The sequence below is a fragment of the Herpailurus yagouaroundi genome, unplaced genomic scaffold, assembly GCF_014898765.1.
Source record: "Herpailurus yagouaroundi ecotype Mexico unplaced genomic scaffold, PumYag 197, whole genome shotgun sequence".
Lineage (NCBI taxonomy): Eukaryota > Metazoa > Chordata > Mammalia > Carnivora > Felidae > Herpailurus > Herpailurus yagouaroundi.
The window spans coordinates 7,205,740-7,233,628 of NW_024412428.1; the positions used below are offsets into that span (position 1 = coordinate 7,205,740).

The window sequence follows — 27,889 nt, forward strand, 5'->3', positions numbered from 1 at the left end:
AATGCACACTATTTGGACCTGCATTTGTGATTTTATTATCGATTTAATAAATACTGAAAAAAATAGATGAAAGAATTTCAAATCAAAATTTGCACAACCCTGGAGCTTCTCTGGAAGCCTAGGGTTTTACTTGATGAAGGTGGTTTGAAAACCACCGGCCCAGAAGGCCTGATTTCTCAATAGGCGAAAACTTAACACGTACATACTTAAGGAAGGTGGGAGGGTTGGAACTTTACTCGGCTGAGATTCCTCATCTGAACCACAGAATACAGAAAATGATTTGAGTAACTGTTTTGTGCATTCTCCCAAGGACAGTATACAACAGGTACTGTTCATGATGTGCAATGAGTGTTTTAGCTCGTTAGGGCTTAACTCTTCTCTGAGAAAGGCTGGGAAAGCGAGGAATCAGTAAGACGTTAATGCCAAACCAAAGCAAAAAAACCTCCACAAATTACCAAAGTGTCGGATGCTTGTATGTGAATGAGCACCATTTTGAGGCACTGTGTAGTTAACTACCAGTTTTGTCCTCCATACATCTGAGTTCTCAGGTACTGAGATTCTTGGTTGAGAATCAAGAATTTTCACACTACAACTTGGAAATGACCAGGGAAATTTTTTTATTTGAATTTTTTTCCCATACTTGAATAAATAACGGAATTAATACATTTTAAAAAATGAAAAGTTTTATCTGTCACCTTCATGATTCTTTCTGGAGACAGTCTTGACTAACATTTGTTTTACGAGAATCTTTTAATCTAATTCATGTGAAAGGACAAAATGACATTTCTGTGTTCTGAAATTAGCTTGAGCTCTCTGGCTGCCTTTCTAAACTGAGTATTTTCCCTCCCACTTCTATAATAGCATACTATTTGTAGACAAAACCCCTGACTCCTGAAGTGGAAAGGCCCCCTGGGTTTGTTGTGGTATATCTTGAAGCGCAAAAGCTGTGCGTGTTGATTTTTTGGTTTTAGAAATAATAGGGCAACCCACTATTACAAGTCTTGAGACAGAACATGTTACTCTTTTTATCTTTTGATTCAGAATATGTTCTCTAACTAGTGACTGAGGATCTTGCATTTAAGGAATTTTGTAACACTTCACTAGTTTTTTATGTATGTCATTAAGCAAAGCTGCCCTAAGACATGTAGACTACTTCTGGGTGGAGACATTTAATTTCTCCCCACTTCTCTCTCTCTGTCTCTGTGTTTCTCTCTGTCTCTGTGTCTCTCTGTCTCTGTCTCTGTCTCACACACTCTCTCTTACACACACACACACACACACACACACACACACACACACACACACACGGAAAGCAGCTCTTCACAGATTAGAACAAAACAACAGCTTTGGCCCTTGGAATACTTTTCATTTATATACCCTGTAAATTTCTTCTTGAGTGAGAAACCCTATGGTTTGTGTGATAGCTGAGAAAATGTAAGCTTTTTAATCTGTTTAACATTCCTTTGCTGTAACTGAGTGAAAGCTTTAACCGAGACCTGCCTATGGCACATAGCTGCCTTCAGTTTATTGGCTACTCCTGTAGTTGAAAGGAAGTTGAACTATTTTTTGGACCCAATAAGTTGTCCTTTCCACTTGGGTGTTGAAAGAGCATATGAGCAGTAGCTGTTCTGATTTTTGTTGGTTGTTTTCTCTAGGGAACAAGCTACCCTCTGAGTCAGCACTGGACTTGAAGATAAATCCTACAATTCATGAAACTGACTGATTCGACTAAAGGATGGATAGTTTGGGCAGCGTTGGACAGCTCTATGAGGGGTCTGTTGGTTTAACTGAAGGGATTGTTGAGTTCAGCAACTTTTAATTCCCCTAATTACAAGGGGTTGCTGTTGTGAAAACAGGGTTTGTGAAGGAATCAGTTCTGGCAATTAACATCAATATCCTTATTGATTCCGTTTTTATTTGTCACCACACTTCATGGAACAATTTTTTAAAGTATAGAAATTTTACTGCTATTTGTTTCCAGCAAGAATTAGAACACCCTGCGAGGTCAGCATAGGATTTTGCTGAGTATGAATCCAAGTACCCTTTTTTCACATGGGGTTATAAACATTTCTTTCAAGTAAACCTTTTGGCATTTGGGCTGTTTCATTTTTGCAAAGGTAGTTTGCATTTGTGGCGTGAAACTAATAGGACTAAATTGAACTTAATTTGATTAGTGTATATTTTACTAGATCTGTGAATAATTACTATTTTGGTTTATGGTTAATATTGTGATATGCTTTGATAATTACCAATTTTTACCTTAAAAAGTTAACAATGTTTTTTGGTATCAATCTGAGGAAATGGGAATGTTTGATTAAATGGATTTTTGAATCTGAAACACTGAGGGACTTAAGCTACAGAAAGAAAATTTTTGTTTATCCTGATATTCTAGGCAAATAAATTAAGCAGGAATACTGTGGATTATCTTTTTGGAGGCTTTTAAAAACAGGATGTGACATGTCATAGAGAATATTTTGGCCAAAGGTACATCTGTGTGGGAACACATACAATGTTATGGTTTAAGATTGCAAATACATTCATTTTATTTTAGCCATTGGAAAGTTAGTGTGACTTAAAATCTATAGAAGAGTGGGAATTTCAACTGGCCAGTATTTAAGTTGACTACTAAATATCTTTTATTATTTAGGCTAGAAGTGCAACTGAACATCTATCATGTCAGAGTTTGGAAAATTGGCTATTGATGGTGAGCTTTTAAACAGTTCAATGTCAGGTTCATTAGTTGCAGGATTGTTTTGACCTTAATGCATGGTACTTTTAATTAAGAACATTTGTAGCCAGTTTTGATAACTATTTGCAAAGCTTGGTTTGATTGAATGATGAAATGATTCCAGGGAAAAAAGTAAAGTCTATTATCTTAGCTGTTACTTCTTAATCCTGTTGCTTTTTGGATGCTGGTTTGTTTTATTTTGTACAGTCTATTTGAAGATTAGATCCACATTTTAAATATACGCATGCTTGTATGATGGTTGTCTCAGTTATATCTTGATTTGAAAGTTTTCTCACCTGAGTTTGTGGCTTAACGGTGATGGTAAAATGTTCCCAAATTAAAACTTGGTAAAATATTTTCTTTACTTGATGGCAAGATCTTGAAGTATAGTTGCTGTTAGTCCCCTTGTTTGGCAGAAAAGTGACCAAAACTGTGATCTGGATTTACCATATTTCCCTGGATTCTAAGATGCCGTCTATTATAAAATGTATCCTGTCGGGTTAATAATAGGTTTTGGGGGGAGCAAAATTAATGTCACTAGATACATAAATTTTAAAACATCTTGAATAAAAGAGCCCATACATCCACATTACTAGGATTCTTCAGAAACCCTGAATTCTAATTTCATCTTTAAATTCAAGGATCTTCTGAGTCACTCTTGTCCGTAGCAGTTATACGTGGCTTCATGGTCACTTGTTTCTTTTCACAGTGCCTAAAGCTTTAGGACTGATGGTATAACTGAGGCCTATTCTAGAATTCCAGAAACTTTAACAGATAAATGTTTTTAATTGGTGGTACTCTGATCCCATCCTTTAGGATTTTATATTTGACAGAGTGGAAAATTGACAATTCTGCCTTTAATCACATTTTTTTTTATGCTATAATTTTTCCTCCTAGGTTTATTACTTTTATATAGCCATTAGGGATTTAAATTTAGGTGAAATTCAACAGCTTGAGTGCTACACTGAGCTCTGTTAGCACGTGAGGGGCCTGTATTCTAGTTCCATTTCTAGGAATACTGAATTTCTATGACTAAACAGGTCACCGAGCTACTCTGGGCCTTTGTCTTCTGATTTGTAAAAAGAGGCTGAAAGCTCAGTCTACTTCTGGCTTAAAAATTGGAAGTGATAAAACATTCTCTTCAAACTATTGCTGCGTTCATGAAGTAGATTCTTATTTATCTTTAAAATTAAGTAGATAATTAAGTAGATTCTTCATTATCTTAAAAAGATATTTATGAGTTTAAGGGTGACTCAGTGGGGTGATTATCACGAAGCAGAAATCGACCAGGGATTTTTCTAAATTTAGGATTTTTAAATGTATATATTTTTACTATAGGGCAAAATAGATGATGGATGATGACTTTGATATTTGTGCAAACAAGCTTATGCTCAAGGTCATTCAAAGTTTAAACTTAAAAGAAATTGATTTATTTTAGGTAAAGTTACTAATTATTCAGATAGCTTTTCTGTTTCCTAACTGGATCAAAAACTATGTCATGAGAAAAATTTTAGTTCATATTACAAAGCATCACTTACAGTGAGCTGTTTTCCCCTAAAACCATTCCTAACACCTTAATAGACTTCAGTTGATTGATAGTATTTTCTCTAGTCTTAAAATTGCCTTTCAGTTTTTAAAAAGTTATTTCCTCTACTAAAGAGTTGAATCATAATGTTATCTTTTAAAAAGCAGCATATATGCACTCTGTTATATGTATACATGTATCTTAACTATAAATACCTTTCAGGATTTAGGATAATTTCTTAGGATACTTTGTAGAACTAGAGTTTTTAGGATAAAGTCTGTGGATGTGTGAATCGTTTTTAAGCTATTGAAATTGAAAGCAGCTGTTTTTAGGATGCATACACCAAATCATAGCCTAGATGCTCCTCTGTAGGATTACTGAGTCCAACTCTTTTTGTTAGTTATTTACTAAGAATAAAGTGTTGTTTCATATTCTTCTGATGTTTAAATAAGTAAACGTTTTGAATGGTTTCTATAATTTTAGCGTATTAGAAGCTAAAATATGGCTTCACTAATAATCTTACAAAGTCTTTTTTATTTAATGTTAGTAGCCTAAATCTTATATTAAGCCGTAGCATTTAGTGTATATATTTAGATAGTTCAAATACTTGGAGATAGGAACTGGGGAAGCATATAGGTTTAGCCCCTTGAGCTGCATTTAATTTTTTTTTTGTTTTTTTTTTTGCTGCATTTCCTAGCCATGGAGTGTGCATCACTAATATGTCATCTTTTCTAAACATGTATGGATAAAATGGAGTGAAATTCACTGCCCTTGTCCTAGGGTTTACCTTTTTTTCTCCTGTTCCTTCCCTGCGGCAGAGGTTTAGATAAGAAAATATTTGCTCTTGTATTTTTCTGTACGTACTAGTACATACAAACTAGTGGATACTACCACTCCACTATAGAGCAGAATTATGAAAAAGTGGTGACTATGCTGAGGCAGTTCAAGGTGTCTGTGCAGAAGTGAGTTACCATAGCAGGCTAAAGACTGCTATCTTTAAAAAAGTCTGCTTGCATGGTTGGCACTTGGCTGATGTCTGGGAACTTGGCGGTTGAGGAGCGTTCCCATTGTTCCCCAACTGATTGGGGTGGTTTAGTGTGCCTAGACTCTTTGTGTGAACAGTTCGGTTTATGCCGCACACTTGCTTTCCTTCTGGGAGTTTGGAATTCTAGTATGTGTTAGGCAGAGGCTGCCTCTCATCAGTTCCCTATAAAAACCACGGGCACGGAGTCTCTGATGGACTTCTCTGAACACATAGATTGTACGTGTGTTACTGGAGGAGTAGTGAGCTGTGTGAACCCTCCTGAGAGTAAGAGAGCCTAAGGAAACCTACACATGAATTCCTCTAGACTCCACCTGTGTGTCTCCTTGAGCTGTGGATGTGCATGCTTCTTACATTGCTGTGATAAATCTTCACCCTGAGTGCAACTATATGCCGAATCCTTTTGATTGAGTTCCAGTGAATTTCTGAACATGGGGGGTGGTCCTGGGGACCCCCAGTCAAGGATCTTTGTTTCTAAATTTATGGAGAAACTCTATTTTAAAGCATTTTATTTATATAGGAATTATTCCCTTATGGAGTGTTGAGTGCATTTCTTACGGTATTCTGTAACTATTAACATTTTATTTCAGAAAGTTCTATTCAGTAGGAATCTGTCTTGCATACAGTATAGTTACTTAGAGTATATTGGGGATTTGTTTGACAAGTTGCAATTGCAAATAATTTGTTTGACAGGTTGCAAATTGCAGATCATCAAATTGCAAAAAAAACTCCATGATCTCCAAACTTCAGTTGTTAAATGATTACAATTAAATACTTAAACTCACTTTCTTTTTCTGCTAAGAACAGCTAGTGATAGAAATGAACTAAGAAATAAAGTTTGTGTCTGAAACACTGGAAGAACAAGAGGGGAGAAGTGTTCTGAACTTATTTTGGAGTTGACCTTTTATACCCATTCTTAAAATCGTCAACAAAGTCAAAGAAAAAGAATGTATTGTTAGTATGTTTAAGACTCTGTTAAGAGTTTAGGAGTAAAAACTTAGTGTCTGTGTTTTGGGCTATATCTGCATGATTTTATTTTGGGGGGGGGTGTGATTGGGGAATTTGGTTAAGAAATGAATAAATTAAGGAATGTATTTTTAATAGTGACTTTGTATTTTCTATTACTGGATATTATTAAATGAATTCCTTAGTATGATTTTCTTTTGGATGAGGCCCCAAATAATGAGTCTGTTGTTAAGAAGATAATGCTTCTTCTATTTGCCTTCAAGTTCATCTGTTCAATATGAGATATATTTTGATAATTTCTAATCTAAACCATTCTCTACAGTGTAGTCATACAGGGTATTTATTACTGGGGATTTAGTTTGGTTATTGGAACTTTGTTAAAATTATTAGTAAGCTAGGTTTACCCAGTTCCCTATTCAGTAGGAATCTACTGAATTAGTAGATTCTACTGATTAGTTTCCCTACATTGACCTGGAAAGACTAATGCTAGAATAATCAGACTGTTCTGTGAGAAGAGTGTCCTTCACCCCAAATTCTTTCAAATTCCTTTCTTTCGTAACGGTTTGTGGCTTGGTTTGTATTTGCTTTCAAATAGTGATGGTCAACATCTATGCCACTCGATAGCATAAACATTTATTTTTCTCCTCCCAGCTTCTTGTATTATGCAGGTAATTTTGGTGATGGCATTCTCCATTTTCTGATTGTGGCTGTTGCTCTATTTAGCATCTTGGTTGTTGGTACCAAAAAGAGGAGACTTTAACCTCTCTATTTATTTTCAACGAATTTCTTGTGTTCTAAGAACGGTGCCATTACAAAGTGTAGTTAGCAATATAGAGAAGAGAGGATTAAGGCACAGTTCTTCCCTACAAAGACACAGTTTAAATTGTGTAGTACTTGGAACAAAATATAAAGTACAAAATGATGGGAATAATTATAAAATATGGGTATCAAGAAAATATTTTTATAGGATAAGAAGATTTTTCATAAGGCCAAATTGTAATTTACTATGAGGATGGGGGTTAGAGAATTTGGTGTTGGCAAGGAGGATTGTTGATTAATGTCCCAGAGGAGGAGGCAGCTTTGGAGACTTGGGGATACATGAAGCAACATGGAGTTGAATCTTTAGGTGAATTGAAGAGAGGGGCTCCTGGGTGGCTCAGTTGGTTAAGGGTCCGACTTTGGCTCAGGTCATGATCTCATGGTTCGTGAGTTTGAGCCCCGTGTCGGACTCTGTGCTGACATTTCAGAGCCTGGAGCCTGCTTAAGATTCTGTGTCCCCTTCTCTCTCTGCCCCTCTCTTACTCACGCTCTGTCTCTGTCTCTCAAAAATAAATAAATGTTAAAAAAAAAAAAATAGATGAGGAGAATCATCATCATTATGTCTCCCTATCTATGAACATGGACTATCTCTCCATTTCTTTCCTTTCTCCAGGTCTCCTTTAACATCTTTCCACAAAGTTTTACTATTTTCTGCGTTTAGGTCTTAACATATATTTTGTTGGGTATTCTGAGACACTTTGTAGTATTATGATTGGTGTCTTTAAAAAATACAGTTTTTCTAATTGATCATTTTTAGTGTGTAGATAATGCATGTTTGTATGTTGGTTTGGTATTTCTAATATTTTATAGATTCTTATATGTGGACAATTACTTGCAAATAATGATAGTTTTATCTCTTCCTTTGCAGTCTTTTTTTAAAATTAAAAAAAAAATTTTTTTATTTACATTCAAGTTAGCATATAGTGCAACAATGATTTCAGGAGTAGATTCCTTAATGCCCCTAGCCTCCCCTCCCACCCCACAACCCCTCCAGTAAACCTCTGTTAATTCTCCATATTTAAGAGTCTCTTTATGTTTTGTTCCCCTTCCTGTTTCTATATCATTTTTGCTTCCCTTCCCTTGTGTTCATCTGTTCTGTGTCTTAAAGTCCTCATATGAGTGAAGTCATATGATATTTGCCTTTCTCTGACTGACTACTTTCGCTTAGCATAATACTCTCTAGTTCCATCCACATAGTTGCAAATGGCAAGATTTCATTCTTTTTGATTGCCGAGTAATACTCCATTGTATATATATACCACATCTTCTTTATCCATTCATCCATCGGTGGACACTTGGGCTTTCCATACTTTGGCTATTGCCGATAGTGCTGCTATAAACATTGGGGTGCATGTGTCCCTTGGAAACAGCACACCTATATCCCTTGGAAAAATACCTAGTAGTGCAATTGCTGGGTCATAGGGTAGTTCTATTTTTAATTTTTTGAGGCGCCTCCATACTGTTTTCCAGAGTGGCTGCACCAGTTTGCATTCCCACCAGCAGTGCAAGAGAGAGCCTCTTTCTCCGCATCCTCGCCAACATCTGTTGTTGCCTGAGTTAATGTGAGCCATTCTGACAGGTGGGAGGTGGTGTCTCATTGTGGTTTTGATTTGTATTTCCCTGATGATGAGTGATGTTGAGCATTTTTTCATGTGTCGTTTGGCCATCTGGATGTCTTCCTTGGAGAAGTGTCTATTCGTGTCTTTTGCCCTTTTCTTCACTGGATTATTTGTTTTTAGGGTGTTGAGTTTGATAAGTTCTTTATAGATTTTGGAGACTAACCCTTTATCTGATATGTCGTTTGCAAACATCTTCTCCCATTCTATCGGTTGCCTTTTAGTTTTGTGGAGTGTTTCCTTCGCTGTGCAGAAGCTTTTTATTCTGATGAGGTCTCAGCAGTTCATTTTTGCTTTTGTTTCCCTTACCTCTGTAGACGTGTTGAGTAAGAAATTGCTGCGGCCAAGATCAAAGAGGTTTTTTGCCTGCTTTTTCCTCGAGGATTTTGATGGCTTCTTGTCTTACATTTAGGTCTTTCATCCATTTTGAGTCTATTTTTGTGTCTGGTGTAAGAAAGTGGTCCAGGTTCATTCTTCTGCATGTCGCTGTCCAGTTTCCCCAGCACCACTTGCTGAAGAGACTGTCTTGATTCCATTGGATATCCTTTGCTGCTTTGTCAAAGATTACTTGGCCATACGATTGTGGGTCCATTTCTGGGTTCTCTGTTCTGTTCAGTTGATCCGAGTGTCTTGTTTTTGTGTCATCCTTTGCAGTCTTTTTTGTGTTTTGTTGCATTGGCTAAGGCTTTTAATATGGTATTATATAGGAGTTGTCATAATTGACATTTTTGTCATATTCTATATTTAAAAGGAATGTTTCTAATGTTTTCATATTTAGGGAGAGTTCATTCCTGGCACCTCAGATGCATTTGTATCTGAAAGGACATCTTTTTTTTTTTTTTTTTTTCTTAAACTTCTCTGAAAGAAAAAAAGAATTACTTTTGTTTTTTCCTGGAAAGGGTTTAAAAGTAACCTTTCTTAACATTTACTCATGAGGCATTTATTCAGTGACTCCTGTGGGCCAAAAAGCTGAGCAAGACAAATATAGCCACTTTTATTGAGTTCACAGCTTTTTATTTTTCATTTTATGACTTTGTTTGAAGTATTTACCATTATCATGTCAATTAAAAAGTTTCAGTTGACAGATATTGCCAAATTGTTTTCCAAAAGAGATTTTAACAACTGATATTAAAGTGTAACAGTATTTATATGCCACCCATCTTTTTACTAATTGTCTTAATAAACTTTTTAATCTTTGCCAATCTGAGAAGAGGCCAGTAAAGAGTCTGGTTTTAATTTGCCTCTCTTTAATTGTCAGTGAATATGAACATCTTTTTAAATATTTGAGGCATTTAAATTTCTTGTCTACAAACTGGCTAGTAGTGTAATTTTTCTTTTTTCTTTTGGTTGCTTTCTATTTTCTTAATTTTAAGAACTATATGAAGCAAATTAGCCCTTTTTGAAATGTTGGAAATATCTTTTTTTGCTGTTGTGTAGGAAATTTATTTTTGAGGAAGTCAAATTGATCAAAATTCTCTTTTGACTTTTGCATTTTGTGTTTTCATAATATTTTAAAAAATATTCTTTGAGGTACTTTTCTTTTTAAACTCTTTAAATATTCAGTCAGAATATTTGCCTGAAAAACGAAAAGACCACTTGCTTTTATCTGTTTTATCTAAATAGCCATCTTTGCTTATATCTGGATTCATTCTGTCATTTTGTGACAGCTAGGAAGTTGTCTTATCTGACTGCTGTCCTCACCTCCCCTGAAGTTTGAAATGCCAGCTTTATCTTACTTCTTCATATGTATTTGAGGTCCAGTTTTGTGCCTGTTCTATTGTATTGACCCACTATTGATATGAACCTTTAGCAAACATTTTCATTACTGTAGCTTTTATCACTTTTTACTATCTTGTGCTCTTATATCACACTTTATTCTTTCTACTTTTTCTTAATTCTTCCTCTGTACTGAATATTCTTTAATAATTTTCCTGGCTATTCTCAGTGTTTATTTTTCCACATAGATATAATTGGTTTGGCTAATTAAAAAATTATTTATATTGAGCTAGCATTATGTTTTTAGATCAGTTAAGGGTAGTATTGAAGTCTCTATAACAAATAGGTACAGGTATTTATTTCCTTTTGTTCAGTTTACCTTTTGTTTCTGTTAGTAGAGTTTTAATCTCTTCTTTATATAAGCCCTGTACATTTCTAGTTCGTGTAGACCTCGATTTTTGTGTTTTGTTGCGTGTTGAGGTATAAACCACGTATCATGAAATTCACCCTTTCAGGATGTACAGTTCAGTGGTTTTTAGCGTATCCACAATTGTGTAGCCATTATCACTATCTAGTTCCACAATTCCTCACTTTACCTCAAAGGAAACTTCATACCTGTAGTAGTTACTCCCCATTTTCCCCATCCCTAGCCCTTGGAAAGCACTAATCTACTTTAGGTCTTTATGGATTTGCTGTTCTGGGCATTTCATAGAAATAGAATCATTAAATAAGTGGCCTTTTGCATCTGGCTTCTTTCACTTACCGATGTTTTCAGGGTTCATCCATGTTATAGCACGTATCAGATTTTTCCCCTTTTTATGGGTGAATAATATCCCATGGTATGGATGGATCTGATTTTATTTACACATTTATCAGTTGATAGACATTTGGGTTTTATCTCTTTTTTGACTGTTATGCATAATGCTGCTACGAACATGCATGTACCACTGTTTGCAGGAACATATGTTGTAAATTCTTTTTGGTAGCATACTTAGGAGTGGAGTTGCTGGGTCATATTATAACTATGCTTAACCATTTGAAGCGCTACCAGACTGTTGCCCAAAGTGACTACATGACATTGCCTTCCCACCAGCAGTGTTTGAGGATTTCAGTTTTTCCATTTGCTTGCTAATACTTGCTACTGTCTTGTTTTTATTATAATCATCCTAGTGGTATGAGTGGTTTTGTGGTTGTGATTTGTATGTCTCTAATGACTAATGATGTTGAGCTTCTTTTTATGTGCTTCTTTGCCGTTTTTTAAAGTTCATTTATTTTAAGAGAGAGTGCGAACGCTTGTGCATGGGGGAGGCAGGCAGAGAGAGCGAGAGAGAGAATCCCAAGCAGGCTCCACACCCTGAGTGCAGAGCCCAATGCAGGGTTCAGACTCACCAACCGTGAGATCGTGACCTGAGCTGGAATCAAGAGTTGGACATTTAACCGACTGAGCCGTCTAGGCACCCCCTTATCTGCCATTTGTGTGTCTTCTTTGGAAAAATGTCTATTCAGATCCTTTGCTCATTTTTAAGTGTAGTTATTTGTTTTTATTGTTGAGTCATGAGAGTTCCTTATATATTGTGCATATGAGCCTATTATTGAATATGAGTTGTAAATATTTTAATTGATAGTTTACTGCGGAGTGCAAAAAATTTTCAATTTTGATGAAATCCAGTTTACTTTTGATTCTTTTGGTTATGTGTGCTTTAGGTGTCCTATTTTAAGAAACCATTGCTTAGCTGAAGATCCTGAAGGTTTATGCTTGTTTTCTTAGAGTTTCATAGTTTAGCTCCTGTGTTTAGGTTATTGGTCCATTTTGAGGTAATTTTTATATATGGTGTGAGGTAGAGGTTGGATGTTTTACATTATGTTTCTGTTTTGTGTAGTTGTCACCCCTAGAATTTTACCATGCTTGCTTTTACTAAGTATGAAATTGTGGAAGAGGAAGGAGGTAAAGATATTATTAGGATTTTTAATGACTTTGCTTCTTTCTGCCCTTTTTTAATGTTATAATTCCTAGAATCTTAATTATACTTTGACTTTAATCTATCTCAGATTAATTGTTCTTCTTTCGCTGTCAGTGCTTATTCAGATTTACCCATATAATTTGATATTCTATTGTTTTAGGGAGAAGGAGTTACCTCTATACTGAGTTAATCATTTAATTGTTCTTTCACCAAGGAGATGTGAGAGATAAAAATGTCTTCATTGTCCCCCTCATTTGCAAACTGTGTATAAACTTTAATATGACCATTCATTTGGGGTGCTTGGGTGGCTCAGTCGGTTGGGCGTCTGACTTTGGCTCAAGTCATGATCTCGCCGTTCGTGAGTTTGAGCCCCGCATCGGGCTCTGTGCTGACAGCTTGGAGCCTGGAGCCTGCTTGGGATTCTGTGTCTCCCTCCCTCTCTCTCTCTCTCTCTGCCCCACCCCGCCCCCCCCCCCTTTCAAAAATAAATTAAAATATATGACCATTCATTTTCCTTCCTTTGATTATATTATTTCATTGTTTAATGTTGCTGTTGCTGATGCAGGTTTAATGTTGCTGATGTCATTGTTTTTTGGGAGTTTTTCATTTTGTTTTTAGATAGTTTGTCTTTTTTCTGGTAGCTTTTTAGATTTGTCTCTTTATCTTTGTCACTCTACAATTTCAGTTGACTGACAGATTTGTTTTTACTTACTCTGTGTAGATCTCTTGCTCAGGATTTCTTCAATTAGGATTTATATGGTAAATTAATTCTTGAAAATCACAAATCCTGTCTTTGAATATTGCTTTGTCTCCCCAATATTCTTTCTTTTTTTTCTCCAGGAAATTTGCCTTCTCATTCTACCTTTTGTGTCTCCTAACTACTTTTTCATATTTTCCAAGTTTTACTTTTAGGTAATTTCCTCAGTTCCATCTCTGGTTTATCTTTTCTCTCTTTGATTGTGTCTACTTTGCCATTTAACTCATTTGTTGAGTTTTTCCCCCCTTTAATTTCAGTGATTATATTTTTTACTCTTCAAGAGTCTAGTTCTATTTAAGAACAAATGTCCTGTTTTTCATGTTTGTCATTTCTTTCAACGTTTATTTATTTTTGGGACAGAGAGAGACAGAGCATGAACGGGGGAGGGGCAGAGAGAGAGGGAGACACAGAATCGGAAACAGGCTCCAGGCTCTGAGCCATCAGCCCAGAGCCCGACGCGGGGCTCGAACTCACGGACCGCGAGATCGTGACCTGGTTGAAGTCGAACGCTTAACTGACTGCGCCACCCAGGCGCCCCTTGTCATTTCTTTCATGTCCTTAATCATTTTAGTTGTTTTATTTCGTTTACAGGGTTCTGTTTTCTGAGATTCCTTTTTTCTCAGGGAATTAATTCTCAAGTATATTGTGCATTCCAGCTCTTTGAGAGTTCTTCTAAGTGGGATTGTTTTTCTGGGGGGCAGACCTTGTGTATTCTGGGTTGTAGAAGCACTCATCAAAAGCAGTTGGTGTTTGCTTCATGCAGACGTCCAGTGCCGGTGCAAGTTTCATGTGAATTTCTCACTGGGATTCCTATCACATGAAGTCTGCTGGAAATTTTCCCTCTTATACGTGTGCATGATACAGGCATTGGGTTCTTTTCTCTGGATACCACCCCGGTCTGCTCCTTTCCTTCATCTCTCTCTTCCACAAGCAAGTTTTGTTTTTTGTTTTGTTTTGTTTTGTTTTTTTTTTTGGCCTCTGTTGGCCAGTAGGTAGAAAGTTTTCTCCTCCTACATTCACTGGTGGTGCAGCTTTTCTAGACTCCTTGGCTTCACACTGGGATTTGGGTTCTGTTCCCCATGTTTTATGGGCTGAAGGCCATATTTCATATTCTCCTGTGGGCATTAAAGCCTCAGTTAGAGACTATATCTGGCCCAGGGTTTCTTCCTCAGACTTTTCGCAGTATAACCTCTTAATTCCAGATTTTTCTTTCATTTCTTGTTCTTGGAGTTCTTTGTTGTTGTTCTTTTGACCTTAGGTATATTTTAAATTTGGGTTGTATTTTATCTTGTAGTTCTGTGTATTCACAGTTTCGGTAGGGGCTGAAGGGACGGTATCATGTTAGTGGGATCTGATTTCCCAGAAACGATATTGCCCTAACTGGTTGTTTGTATTTAGGAATGCTGTTCATTTAGTATACGTTAATATTGTAATTACATTTACTGTAATGAATTCTCTCATTATTTACGAGTCTTTTTGTTGGTTTTCTTGTGTTTTTTCCAAGTATAGAATCATGTCATCCAAAAACACTGATAGTTTGACTCCATGAAGTAGCCTTGAAGTTTTTTATATTAGTTCTTCTATTTTGTTAATTGCTCTGGTTAACTCCTCTGGTGAGCATTTCCGTATGGTTTCCTCACTTTTATTTGAATTGGGATACATTTAAGAAAAGATGTTTTTAAATGTTCTGAAGCAATTAATTTAACAGGTCCGACTCAAGTATCACAGTTTGCATTTAACCTAATGAATTATAGTGCATAGGTATTGTATATGATGTCACCAAATTGTCATTTTAAGAATAAATTATAAAAAGTAACACAAAACATAAATACAAAAATGAAATGTTTCTGAATCATCTTTTTTTTTTTTAAGTACAAATTTCCATTCTTCCATATTGTCTCTTAATGGTATCCTCAGTGGTTTCTATATTTGCTTAAGAGTTCTGGTGATCGAGTACCGGTTAACAGCAAGGCACTGGTGTGGGAATTACTACAAGTAGGCCTTCCCCCTGTATATGGAAAGAGCGAACTTCTAAAGGAGTATTTACATGTGAGAGAGATGAAATCAAACCTGTTCGTTTTCATTCATCTTTACTTTTAACTACTCATTTCTGGAGTATGGTTCCACTCCTTTGTGCTGTTTGTAATTTAGTCTTGTATATGGGCAGTTGGTAGTGAGTGAGTTGTGGCTATTGTCTTCATAGGAAAGTACAGAATACCTCTCTTCGAGCAGCTATGTGCATATTGTACTCAGTTCTTTAACATGTTTGTAAAACATTCTGGTGGCACAAAGCTGTGCCTTATGTGGCTAGGTTTGATGTTTCGGTAATTTGGGGTTCATTTCATTTCTAGCTTCCTGTGCATTTAAATATCCTGTTACCCCTATGGGTGGTTGTACTTCATAGTGTACATGCTTTCTTTTGAATGTATTTAAATAACTTACCTGCCTCAGCTCAGATACGTGAAGGCAAATGTCAGTGTTGTAACTTTGTTTTAGAACAGCTACAACATTGACAATTTCATAGAAAGCTGGCTACTTATAACTTCTAAATTCTGTGCATGAATTTCCTTCTTAATTGACCACAGATTGTTTTTGGTAATCTTTCCCCATGTATTGAGGCTTCAGGAGATAGTGTACCTTCTGTCTCACTTACACACCTACTTTGGTGTCAAGATTTTTCCCTTCACCCCGTGCTGCACCTCCGCCACCCCACGTGGCTTATGTAGTTGCTCATGTTACTACTTCAAGTAATGGACCCCTTTCTGCCCTCTAGTACAGGACTTAGGAACCGGGTGACCGTAGAGCATATTGACTAAGAGCACAGGCTTTGGAATCGAATAGATCGGAGTTTGAGTCTTGATTCTTTTGTTTAACAACCTGTATTTGTCCTTAGAATAAGCTTAAAAACTTTTTTAATGTTAGTTTCCTTTGCAGTGAGGTGAATATGACATACCTACCTCACAGGGTTGTTGTGAGGGTTGAACAGACTGATGTATATGAAGTACTTTTATTAGTGCCTGCCCCGTGGAAAGTGCTCAAGAATTGGTGGCTGTATTTCTTGCTGCTACTTAACTTAAAGGTAGTAAACACGTTCGCTTATCTTTGATGACTTGGCCAATTTTGTCTTGGAAAGACTTGGAATACTAGCTTAGGAAAACTCTTAAATGCATTTCATATTAGGTAAGTGGGGAGTATTTATCTTTCAAAGATAGTTAAATAATTCAATTTTTTGCTGTATGGATTAACCTGCAATTCGATGTGTAATACAGAGTTAAGAAAACACAGAGAACTCTGGAACAGTTTTTTTAAAAAAATAAGCTTATATCTTAATATAGTAGCTTGGTTTCCTTATAAATACTGGTTTTTTTAAACGGGGGTTTAGATTTTTAGCGTTTCTCTTAGATACATTTAAGACACGCTTGAGAATGCCCGGCCTGTTTTCATGTCAGTGCAGTAGACATTGTATTATAGCGGTACGACTGTCCCATTTGGAGTCTGGAGACCTGGCTTTGAGTCTTGGCTTTGCTGTTGACTTTGCACAAATGTCACACTGGTCAAGTCAGAACCTCTTCATGTCTGACTTCTGTACTGTGGTGCTTGTAACTTGACCTGCCTCGCCTTCCTAACTCATTTAGTTGCTCAGAAAATCAGAATAATTACCTTAAGGCTCTTTAGAAAGTGGAAAGGGCTATCCCGAGTAGAGATAAGTGTTATCTCAGTTCTCACCTTATTTTTGTCCACCTACATCTGTCCAAAACACAGTGTTGGTGTTTTATGAATTTCTCAAAATTGAAATTCATGTCCCTGTTAATCATATTTCTCCGACGAGAGGCATTTTGGTAAACTTTTTTCTTGCATTGTGAGGTGGCATATTACTTTAAAGGTGTGTGTTTTAGTTACTCCCCGCGGCCACACAGTAGTTCGGGGAGTAAGCTGAGTTTTTTAAAGAAGTGTACCTATAGCTCTAGAAATTCTTTTCAGTCTCTGCTCAGAACTGATCACCTCCATTAAGCCTTTGATTGATTCTACCTGGTTTTAATTAACTTGCATTCCATCTGCATTTATGCATGTAGTTTGCAGTATGTTAATTTACAGTGGAGTGTTTTTGTAAGTCATTTTATGTCTTTTACATGTGACCTGGACTTGTTTTGTCGGCTAGTTGGAATCGCCTGAAGGGTTACGACAATTGTCCTTTCCCTTTCGTCACATTAGAATCCTCACAGAGGATGCCCTACATATAATGATTTCTTCTAGTTGTGTTTGCATAAAACTGCCACGGAAATCTCGTGGCATCATTTGACCTAATACTACAGGGCACACATCCGCAGAAGTTTTCATTCGTTTTAGCGTGTGCCTATTTAGAGTTGAAAGACAAAAGGCATAAAACCAGTGTACTGCTTGATTCAAAAGTAATAGTGTGTAAGCTGCCATGTACTTCAGCTGAGACTAGACTTCATTGTTTTGCTTTTTCAAACCATTCTGTTAACTGTATTTGGCCAAAAGAAATCTAGTAAATCTCATTAAATAGTTTGATTTTTAAAACTATACTACTGGAGGATAAGGTGGTATTTGTGTTAATAGCCATAGTTTTAAATGATTCTTTGCCAAAAAGGAATTGAACCCTTGATGAAAGAAAGGCTTTTATTAAAGGCTTATAAAAAGGCTTTTTGAGAGTCCCAGTTGCTTATTTCTCATTTTTCCATAAAATTAATTTGTTAAATTACCGAGGATTCTTACTATTGAAGTTTCTCATGTAAACCTTGATATGGAGGAGACTATTCTTGCAATAAATTTCCTAGCTTATTTGGAAATGGCTATGTTTGAAAAAAAGAAACGTCTTTACACTTGCTTTCATCAGAGCTTTCTCTAAAACAAACCAAGATAAAATCATGGCTTTTATTTTTGCACTTAAAGAATTTGCTAAAGAGGATGTTTCTTCCAAATGAATGTTTGCATTTTATTTTCCAGACCTTTTTCTCTAAAACCAGTTTTTGCTCCTAAGAAACATTTTTACGTCTTCTTCAGGAATGTCCTTGTCTGCCGGATCTTCTCCTCTTCATTCTCCCAAGATCACTCCACATACTTCTCCTGCGCCCAGAAGAAGAAGTCACACTCCAAATCCAGCAAATTACATGGTGCCTTCTAGTGCCTCTGCATCTGTTAATAATCCTGTTTCTCAGACTCCATCTTCTGGTCAGGTGATCCAAAAGGAAACTGTCGGTGGGACGACTTACTTCTATACAGACACAACCCCAGCACCTTTAACTGGAATGGTATGTCTACATGACGGGAGAAGTGAGAGTAGTCTTACAGCAGTTCCTTCTTGATAATGAGATTAGTGAGGAGGTCCCCCCCCCCCCTTGCATCTTTTTATTGTGATGTGAAAACGTATTTACTTTTCTAACTTAGACGATGATCCTGACCTCTTCTTATCTCTTCAGAGTAAACTTTCTGTATTAATAATAACTCCAGTTTAGACAGAACCGGGTTTAATCACAAATCAGACTATATTCTGGCTCTAGTTGAGTACTTTATGGCACGTTTGCTCATGGGGTTACCTTGTACTGGTGCTAGCTGGAGTTGTTTGCTGCGTTTGTTTGTAGCTGTACGTAGTTTTACGTCTGGTAAGAACGTGGAGAAAGTAGATGGTTTCTTACGGTAGTCACTAAAAACAAACTGATGATAAACTCTTGCTTCAGGTGAGGCAATGATTTAATCTCTAGATCTCTGGATAGTGGAGGACACATGATGATAAGGGGCTTCCAGTGTGGGTTATTGGTAAGGAAGGAGGAAGCCCAGCGGGGGAAACCCTGATCGTGGATGAAGAAAGAGCTACCGAAGGAACGCAGAGGGAGAGAGGGGAAAGGGCAGAGGGAAGTGTCGTCATGTTCCATAAATTGTATCTCTTTGCTTCATTCTGGCTGTGTCAAAAAATTGTTTTTTAACTGGTGTGGTGAAATAAGTGGTGGATGAAGAGCTTGTGAGTTCGAAAGCCAAGTTCCATTAAGGTAGGAGAACTGATCTCAATGGTAGACATTTGACATAATTACAGAGCATAGGTTTCGATGAAAAGTATGCCTGGATTTTAGTAAGCAGATTTTGATCTCACAAGTTAAACTAATGGCTTATTTTGATTAATGGTTTACTAAAAGGCAATTTGAACGGAAAGATGACAGAGTTCTTTTATGTTTTTTTAAGAGTCCCTCCCGGTCCTGCCATTGTTTTGTGACTTTTGAATCTTAGTACCTCTGAGACCATTTCCCCAGTTGTAAATGGGGATAATAATTTAGTGAAAACATTTATAGAAGTACTTGTAAATTATGTAAAATGTTTCAAAAACTAATAAATAGCTAATAGTCTTGTTCTGTTTTGTTTTGTTTTTGGTCAGAGATCTTTCAAAAATTATCACAGAACAGCTTGCCGAACAGAAGGTCAAATAATTGAGGTAGAGTAGAGACTTTCCTTGGTTCTTTCAAGTAAGAATTCCATCAATGTGTTACCTTTTTTGGGGGTTTATTATAATTATTCACATTTTTATTATAGCATATTTGTAGAAAGTAGTTTAGTTTAATCTATAAAGAGGTTCTTTTGTCACAAAACTCTCTCAGCTGTTTTTGTAGAGATTACATAGGGCACATTTTTATGATGTTTTTACCCTTCAGACCACTGTTAGAAATGTGCTCATGGTGAACTTGAGCTAATTAAGCCAAACTGTGCTCTCTGGTGTAAGAAAACCGAGGCAAGACAAAGGAAATCTTCTCCCTGCGGATATAGGTTAAAGGAAACCATACATACAGGTGTTGCAAAACCACTTCCTGGTTGAGATCCAGAGCAGAATAATTATCTGAGGGCAGCAGAAATCAGCTGAATTCATTTTACAAAGACGAAAAACAAAGCTTTTGTTTCAGCTTTTTAAAAAGGAAAAAGGAAAAGATAGTTTAGAATGTACGTTTATTTTGTATCAGGGGCCGGTGAAGAGGAAGGAGAGGCAGAGGCAGAAGAGAAGAAGCCAGGGGGTGGGGAAAAGTCCACTCGGAAAAATGAAAGCAAAGAGGCTTGAAGCAGATTCGGTAACTTTGCCATAGTTTTGCTCTGAAGATATTTAAATAGACTGTTCACTCTTCCGTTCGCCTGAGCCGCGGACCAGACCCAGAGTCAGTCCGTCGGTCCGTCCTCCTCACTGTTGCAGTGTGAGGTGCTTACCAGTGTGGACGCAGCAGTCTGTCTAGGTTGGCCACGAAAAGCCCTTGCAAGGGGGTGGTTCTTTGGGGAGCCAGGGCAGGGTTACCTCGTTATCTGACCGCATCCAAACACCTCTGTCACCGGCTTTCTTCTCTCTTCCCGCTGCTTTAAAAAATGCTGACGGACTACATAACCTCTTCCAAAGTGCAGCTTTGGCCTCTCCTTGGAAGCTAGGTTTTACTGTGTCCGAAGGAATGTTTCCTTTCTCGTCAGACTTTTAAATTGATTACTACAAGATTATTTGTATAAACTGAGTTCATTCTGAAAGTGTCCTGACAACAGCTGTCCTCTAAGGTGCTTATTAGTTCACTATGATTTAAAGATGAAAACGTATCCGTTTATCTATCGCTGTCATTTAAAGCTTACAGCTTTACCGAAACAATGATAAAGCTTATCGAGTGAGAAAGGTTGGTTATTACATTTCCCCCCTCCCTGCCTTTTTTAGGTATTTCCAAACTACCACATATATCCTCCAACTGCACCTCATGTTGCCTACATGCAACCAAAAGCAAATGCACCCTCCTTCTTCATGGCCGACGAACTCCGACAGGTAGGCTTTCAGAGTTCCTGGGGGGAATCCGTAATGGCTGTTGTGCTGTAACGAGGAGCCAGAGAAAGAACAGAGCTCTTTTCAAATGAGATCATGTGATCAAACATGCTGAATGCACTAAAGCAGCTAGAATGTAGAGTGTATGAGTCCTAATTGGCATATTTATTTAAGGAAACCCGTTTTTCAAGAAAATTTGTAGATCAGTATGTGTTAGGACGTAAAACAGAATAAATAGCTACTTAAATGGGCCACCTTTTTGCACTTCGTATCCTGTGCATTGAAAGGTCTCTGAAATATATAAATCATTGAAATGGTCTCTAACCTTCAGACCACTTTTTGTTAATATCTGGAGGTTGAGAGTAAGTAGTTTGGCCTAGAAATAAACCTCATTTTAAAATAGCTTAATATTGGGGCACCTGGGTGGCTGGGCTGAGTCAGTTAAGCTTCCAGCTCTTGGTTTTGGCTCAGGTCATGATCTCAGTTTTGTGAGTTCGAGCCCCGTGTCCGGCTCTGTGCTGACAGCATGGAGCCTGCTTGGGATTCTCCCCCTCCCCCGACCGCCCTCTCTCGGCTCTCTCTGCCACCCCCCCCTTGTGTCTCTCAAATATAAATAAACTTTAAAAAATTTTTTTAAAAGTAATAGAGCTTAATATTTTCTATAAAGTAGGTTTTATAAAATAATTTTTTTTTTTTAGGTAAACAGCTGGATATTATTTGATACGTAGAATTTCATTTTATACTTATAATCTCAGAAAAAAAAATGTTATTTCACAGAAGTTGTACCAGTATAATGTTGATGAATAAATTATTGACGAGCTTAGGGTAGGCCTTGTCTTCAGCCACAGAGTTATAGTTACGTGCTTTGGGTCAAAGCATAGCTACTTAACCCCAACCTTAATTATGGGCAGGTCTCTCCAGGCCTGGAATTTAGACGTTTTATCGTTATTAGAAATGTCATTTCATGTTGTCGACATCAAAAAGTGTGCATAAAGGGGCGCCTGGGTGGCGCAGTCGGTTAAGCGTCCGACTTCAGCCAGGTCACGATCTCACGGTCCGTGAGTTCGAGCCCCGCGTCGGGCTCTGGGCTGATGGCTCGGAGCCTGGAGCCTGTTTCCGATTCTGTGTCTCCCTCTCTCTCTGCCCCTCCCCCGTTCATGCTCTGTCTCTGTCTGTCCCATAAATAAATAAAAACGTTGAAAAAAAAATAATTAAAAAAAAAAGTGTGCATATGAAAAAATATTAATACTTATTTACTTATAATAAGAAAATCAGATTTTAGAAGCTCTGTTTATATGTAAATATACTTGTTTTCTTTTCTTAGGAGCTGATTAACAGGCATTTAATAACAATGGCTCAAATCGACCAAGCAGATATGCCAGGTAAAATGCGAGTTGGTTCATCCTTCCTTTTAAAGGTTATTAGGATCTCGATGTACATGTTTTTATGCCTTGAACAGCTAGTTACAATTTTATGAGTGTATTTATTTGAAATCTACTCTTGAAGAGTTCCAAGATGCCACTGATCATCTAGTCCATTTCAGTTTTCCATGTGACAGTATTCTAGTTTGTCAAAAAAGTTGGTGGTTTTAAAATTCATGGTGATTTACCTCATTGTGCATTAGAATATTGTTTCCTGAAACTTGATAAAGTATGGGTACTTAAATAGACGGGGAAGGTAATTATTACTTTTGAAACTACGGTGTACCAGATAATGTGCTGATTCTTTATGTCTTACTTTCTTCCTCATAAAAATCCTATGGCATTGACACGAATATTATCCTCTCCCTCTTACGTATGAGGAAAACTGAGGTTGACAGGAAGGCTAAGTAATTTGCCTTTAGCACTGATGGCTAGTAATCAGCTGGTCAGTCAGGATTTAAAGCTAGGTTTTTCTGACTGTACCACAGTGTTTCTCAGAGTACATTAAAATCTCTTTGCCTAGCTTATTCTGTATATAGCAAGATTAAATCTGGTATAATTTAGCAAAACTTTATAAATAATGCAGTAGGAATATATTTGCCATAGAGATAATCTCAAAGCACGTGGTTGTAATCAAGGACTCAACATAGTCTACTATGCATTTTTTGATTGCTAAAGAATTAAAAGGAATAATATGTAGCTCTTATGCCCTAACACCCATCTTTTCAGTTTAGATGGGCAGGGAACTGATCTGTCATAACCTTTAAAGTATTCAGGTTGGAATTTTCCTTAATTATTTAACATTGTCTTTGAGGTCTTAGCTGGGATAAAAGAAGAAAAGAAAAATAAGTAGGTTTATTTTTGCCTTTCCAGTCTTTATGACCGCAATCATGTATAAGTCGTATGACCAGAGGCTGGGCATAACTTGAAATTATAATAGAGCTTAGGAAATAGCTGGATACGAGATTAATATATGTCAGTTAAATTTCTGTAGGCCAGTAGCCAGTAACTTAAATATAATTAAAAGAAAAGATGCTACTTACAGTGGTTTCAGCTTATCAGCAGCTAGGGAATAAATGCAACAAAAGATGTGTGCGATCTCAATGGGGGAGACTTACTAAGAGATATTAAGTAAGATAAATAATTAGAGCAAAATATTATATATTAAAAAAAAATTTTTTTTAATGTTTATTTTTGACAGAGAGAGCATGAGGGGGGAGGGGCAGAGAGAGGGAGACACAGAATCTGAAGCAGGCTCCAGGCTCTGAGCCATCAGCCCAGAGCCCGACGCGGGGCTCGAACTCACGGACCGTGAGATCACCTGAGCCGAAGTCAGACACTCAGCCAACCGACTGAGCCACCCAGGTGCCCCCAAAATATTATATTATAAATAGGAAGACATAATGAGTAAGATGTCAGTTTTCCTAAACTGATGTATAGATGCAGTATAATTGCAGTCAAAGCATATGAGCTGTTTTTACTCATAATACTTCTGGCATTTACTTCATGTCCTAACGGATTATTTATTAAGGGCACAGTCTGACAAGACTACTCCCATTTCAGATGCCCGCCAAGGTGGGGTGCCCAGGCTACCCACATTCTGACCAACTACCAATTTGGGGGTTTCCATAACCACTACCACCACTCTCCCCCCACACCCCGCCGCACCAGTTCAGTAATTTGCTAGAGTGATTCACTTTAGGACCTGTTGCTGGTTTAGTGTGTAGAGGCTACAGCTCAGGGACAGCCAAATGGAAGAAATGCCCAGGGCAAAGCGAGGGGGTGGGCACTTGTGTACAAAACTTTAAAAGCTTTTTATACTATAAAATATTAGCGAATAGATTTAACATATCAGTAGGGAAAGATTTCTTCTACAGGAGGCAAAGATTGCTGACTCTTAGAGAAAATACTGCTAAATTTTACTAAGTTAGAATGAAAAGCAATCCAAAGATACCCACGGTAAAGAAAAAACCTGGAAGAAGATATTTACACGGTTGACAAAGAATATAAGAAAGACAATTCAGTAAGAGCATAAAAAACTCAACAGAAAAATGGCCAAAAGATAGGAATAGGCACATAAAGAAAGGAAATTCACATGAGCAGTACATGTATGACGAGATGTGAACCATCACTGACAATTAGGGAAAGTTCAGGTAAGCTGCCATCTTGAAGTGCAGTCGTGTAAAGTGTTAGGATATGGATCCACAGGCTCTCTGGTGCGTTGCTGTAGGGAGCATAAGTTGGGTGAACCTGTGATCCAGCACTTCTCCTCCTGGAAACAGGTAAACTCCTATACGTTTTCAGCTGCAAAATGTATGACGAAGTATCCATAACATTGTCGCTCAAAATAGCAGAAACTTTGATCAATCCAGAGTAACTGTGCTGCTGTCAGCTAATGGAAGGTGGTACAGCAGCTGAAGGGAAGGAAGTTCACTGAGCTGCAACAATCCAGAAGAAGATTAGTAAGTAAAGTGAGTTGCAAGAGACCATATACAGCATACTACCTTTTTACAAAGTTAACCAAAATTTATACATATATTTACATTTATGTAAATGTATGTGTATATGCTTATGTATATATTATGTTCAATGCAGCCATATAAAAAAGGAAGGAAGTGAGAGAAGGAAGGCAGAGGTTGGTAAAGAGAACCATAATTTAGATGTAAGTTAAAGGTCTGATGAGTACTGAGTTTGCAGATGCTTATTCTGCTGTTAAGAATAATTAACTACATAAAACCAGGCTTTATGTAGACACGAGCCAGTGATCTGAGTGTCACAGACTAAAGGTTATGGTTAATCCGCTTCTGTGCCCCATGTTCCACAAGGCTTAGTAAATGCTTTTTGGGGGGGTGGGGGTCACTGCTCTAACTGATCTTTTTCATGTCTTTTGTTTACTACAATCTTCATCTCATGCTGACCCATGCATTAATATTTGGTCTTGCTGTCTTTTTTCTCTCCGTTTTCCATTTCATAGCTCATGTTCCCACCAGATTAGTACTTCTCAAGTTTGAAGTCATAATTTATTTCCTGTAGATCAGTGCTTCTGCACCAGGAGTGGTTACCCCATCACGGGTCATTTGGTCGTGTCTGGAACGGTTTTGGTTGTCACAGCTGGCGGTGGGGTGCTGCTGGCTACCAGTGGGTTGCCGAACACCCTGCAGTGCACAGACCAGTCCCTGACAACAGAGAGTGATCCAGTCTGGTATGTCAGTAGGGCCAAGGTTGAGAAACCGTAGTGAATCTCAGACATTCGATATCTTAGATTGGACCTATTATTTTATATGTCCTTCGAGGGGAGGTAGGGTTGAATAGAGCAAAGACACTAACATTTCATTTTATTTTTTATCACTGTTTTTACTATTACTTGGTGGAATTGGACCCCAGACTAAAACTTGGGGCTGACGTGAAGAATGCAGCTCTGTCCATAATCTTACACGTTGGTATCCCTAGTCTGACTTTTGATGGCCTAACAGTGATTTAGGCACCCCCTATTCCCTTTATTCATACTTAATTTTATGTATTTGTTAAGTTGAGCTGGAAACGAAGAGCAAAACGACAGTGAGTATTCCTATCAGTGGAAACGTTCGGTTTTTTAAGGTTAATATCAGGCTGCATACGATCATTTCAGGGTAGACTGGGAAATGTAGTGTTCAAAGATGACTTTCTGAAACAAGGTAACACCATATGTACAGACATAAAAATGAACGTTTTGAAGATTTTATTTAAGTCGTGAGGGAGCCGGTTGTAGGACCTGTTACTACTAGCTCAGGGGTGTCGAAATGCGTGTGCAAACTGGCTTTTCCACGGAGGAGGCAGGCGTTCTTCTGCAGTGCTGCCAGTTACCTGTGTGCAGTTTACAGAGGTGCAAAATACCTTCCATGGCATCAGAATCAGACATCGAAAAGCCATCCATTGGATACTCCATGGTCTTCCACTGAAGCACGAGTTTTTCCACCCCGCGACGCAGAGAATTCGACAAGCCTTGCTTGAAAGGGCACACAGGGACAAAGGAGTTAGTACAATTTTTAGCTGATTGTGACCCTCCCTCAATCTCTTTGTCACACGCTGGTGCTATGACCCCGCTGCTTGGCGTAGTGAATTGCAGGTCCTCAGTCTAGCATTTATATTCCCCTCTGATCCAGTCCCAACAGAACCCCCTCAGCTTTTTCTCCACGTTGTACCTCTTCTGTAATACACCCTGCTCTCCCCCCCGCGTGAGATTTCACGGTTCCTGAACACGGTATACGCATCGAGGCCTGGGTGGCGGTGGTGGTTCTGTTTACTCCCTCACCACAAAGCAAAGTGCTCGTTCGCTCGTTGTGGAGTATCACTGTGAGCAGTCTCATCCTTCAGTTTGTAGTACACATACCAAATCCTCTGTGAGATCTTTTCTAGGATCCTTGAGAATGGCTTCCTTCTGGGTATTTCCATGCGTAGTGCTTCTCAGAATGTGGTCCTTGCCCCAGCAGCATCTTTTCATTATTACCTGGAAACTTCTTGGAATTGCAAATTCTCGGGCCCTACTGTAGACCAACTAAGTAAACATTGGGCATGGGGCCCAGCAAACTGTGTATCGTTATCACTGTCAGTGACTCTGAAGGGTGTTGAAGTTTAAGAGCCAGTGCCATGGTGAGTTGTACTTTTTTAATAGCTGTTTTCCTTGTACTGTATTATGTTTCCATATAGATCTCTGTCCTTTATTTTTCTCTTAGTGTCTTGATAAGAACCTGTATTTCATTAATACCTGTATTAATAAGTTAATAACCTGTCTTGATTAAGACCTGTCTTGAATAAGACCTTATTAATCAAAATTAATAACCTGTTTTGATTAATAACCTGTCTTGATAAGAACCTGTATTTCATTAATGAGTAGGCACTCATTACCTTTTCACTAATTTGAAATTAATTACTTCTCTTACTAGATGCTCCTCATGAAATAACCAGGGAACAAAATTTATTCATCATTTGTTTGTGGAAATTACGCTGATTGTTAAAATAAAAGATAAATGGGCAAAGTTGCAGCTGCATTTCCTTGTGTGTATACTTCCCTTGTACTGCCTTTATTTCAGTAGAATATGTCACGTGACCTTGTTTTGAAAGTTAGTGTCTGTTTGAATCAGTGTCTGTTTTTTGCACTCTGGCCAAAATGCCGTCTGGGGGTTAAGAGCACGAGACTCTGGAATCAGAGCCCTGAGTTTGCATCCCAACTCCCTTTCTAGATGTGTGATCCTTATTTTCTTTATGAAATAGAGTTCTGTCTCCTGTGGTTGTTTTGAAAACAAAGAGATGGTGAATGTCAATTTAGCAAAGGCGGAAGGGCCATTATGAGCCTGTCTTCTGGAGTTACAGTTTTCTGATTAGGGTTTTAACCTGTATTCCTTAACAGGCATTCAGTGAAAAATTGTTAGTCATATTAGTCTGTGTGTTTTTTAGAAAGAGATTTATTGACGTGTTTTAAAAATAGTGCTAAGCATATTTATTGTAAAAAGTTTGGGAAGTATGGCATAGTGTAAAGAGAATAACAGTGCTCCCACTCAGAGGTTACCATT

General features: G+C 37.6%; 1 protein-coding gene across 5 annotated transcripts in view; it reads left to right on the plus strand.

Annotated features, from left to right (window-relative positions):
• The window catches only part of PAN3 (poly(A) specific ribonuclease subunit PAN3), a 135,327-nt gene that overhangs the window by 78,846 nt on the left and 28,592 nt on the right, over nt 1-27,889 (plus strand). For 3 of the 5 annotated variants that reach the window (XM_040448109.1, XM_040448110.1, XM_040448112.1), the window contains 4 exons: nt 18,156-18,403; nt 19,519-19,575; nt 20,818-20,922; nt 22,244-22,301. In XM_040448109.1, coding sequence (XP_040304043.1) covers nt 18,156-18,403; nt 19,519-19,575; nt 20,818-20,922; nt 22,244-22,301 — 468 coding nt within the window. The remainder of the gene's footprint in view (nt 1-18,155; nt 18,404-19,518; nt 19,576-20,817; nt 20,923-22,243; nt 22,302-27,889) is intronic. The other 2 variants (XM_040448111.1, XM_040448113.1) reach the window with 1 other exon arrangement.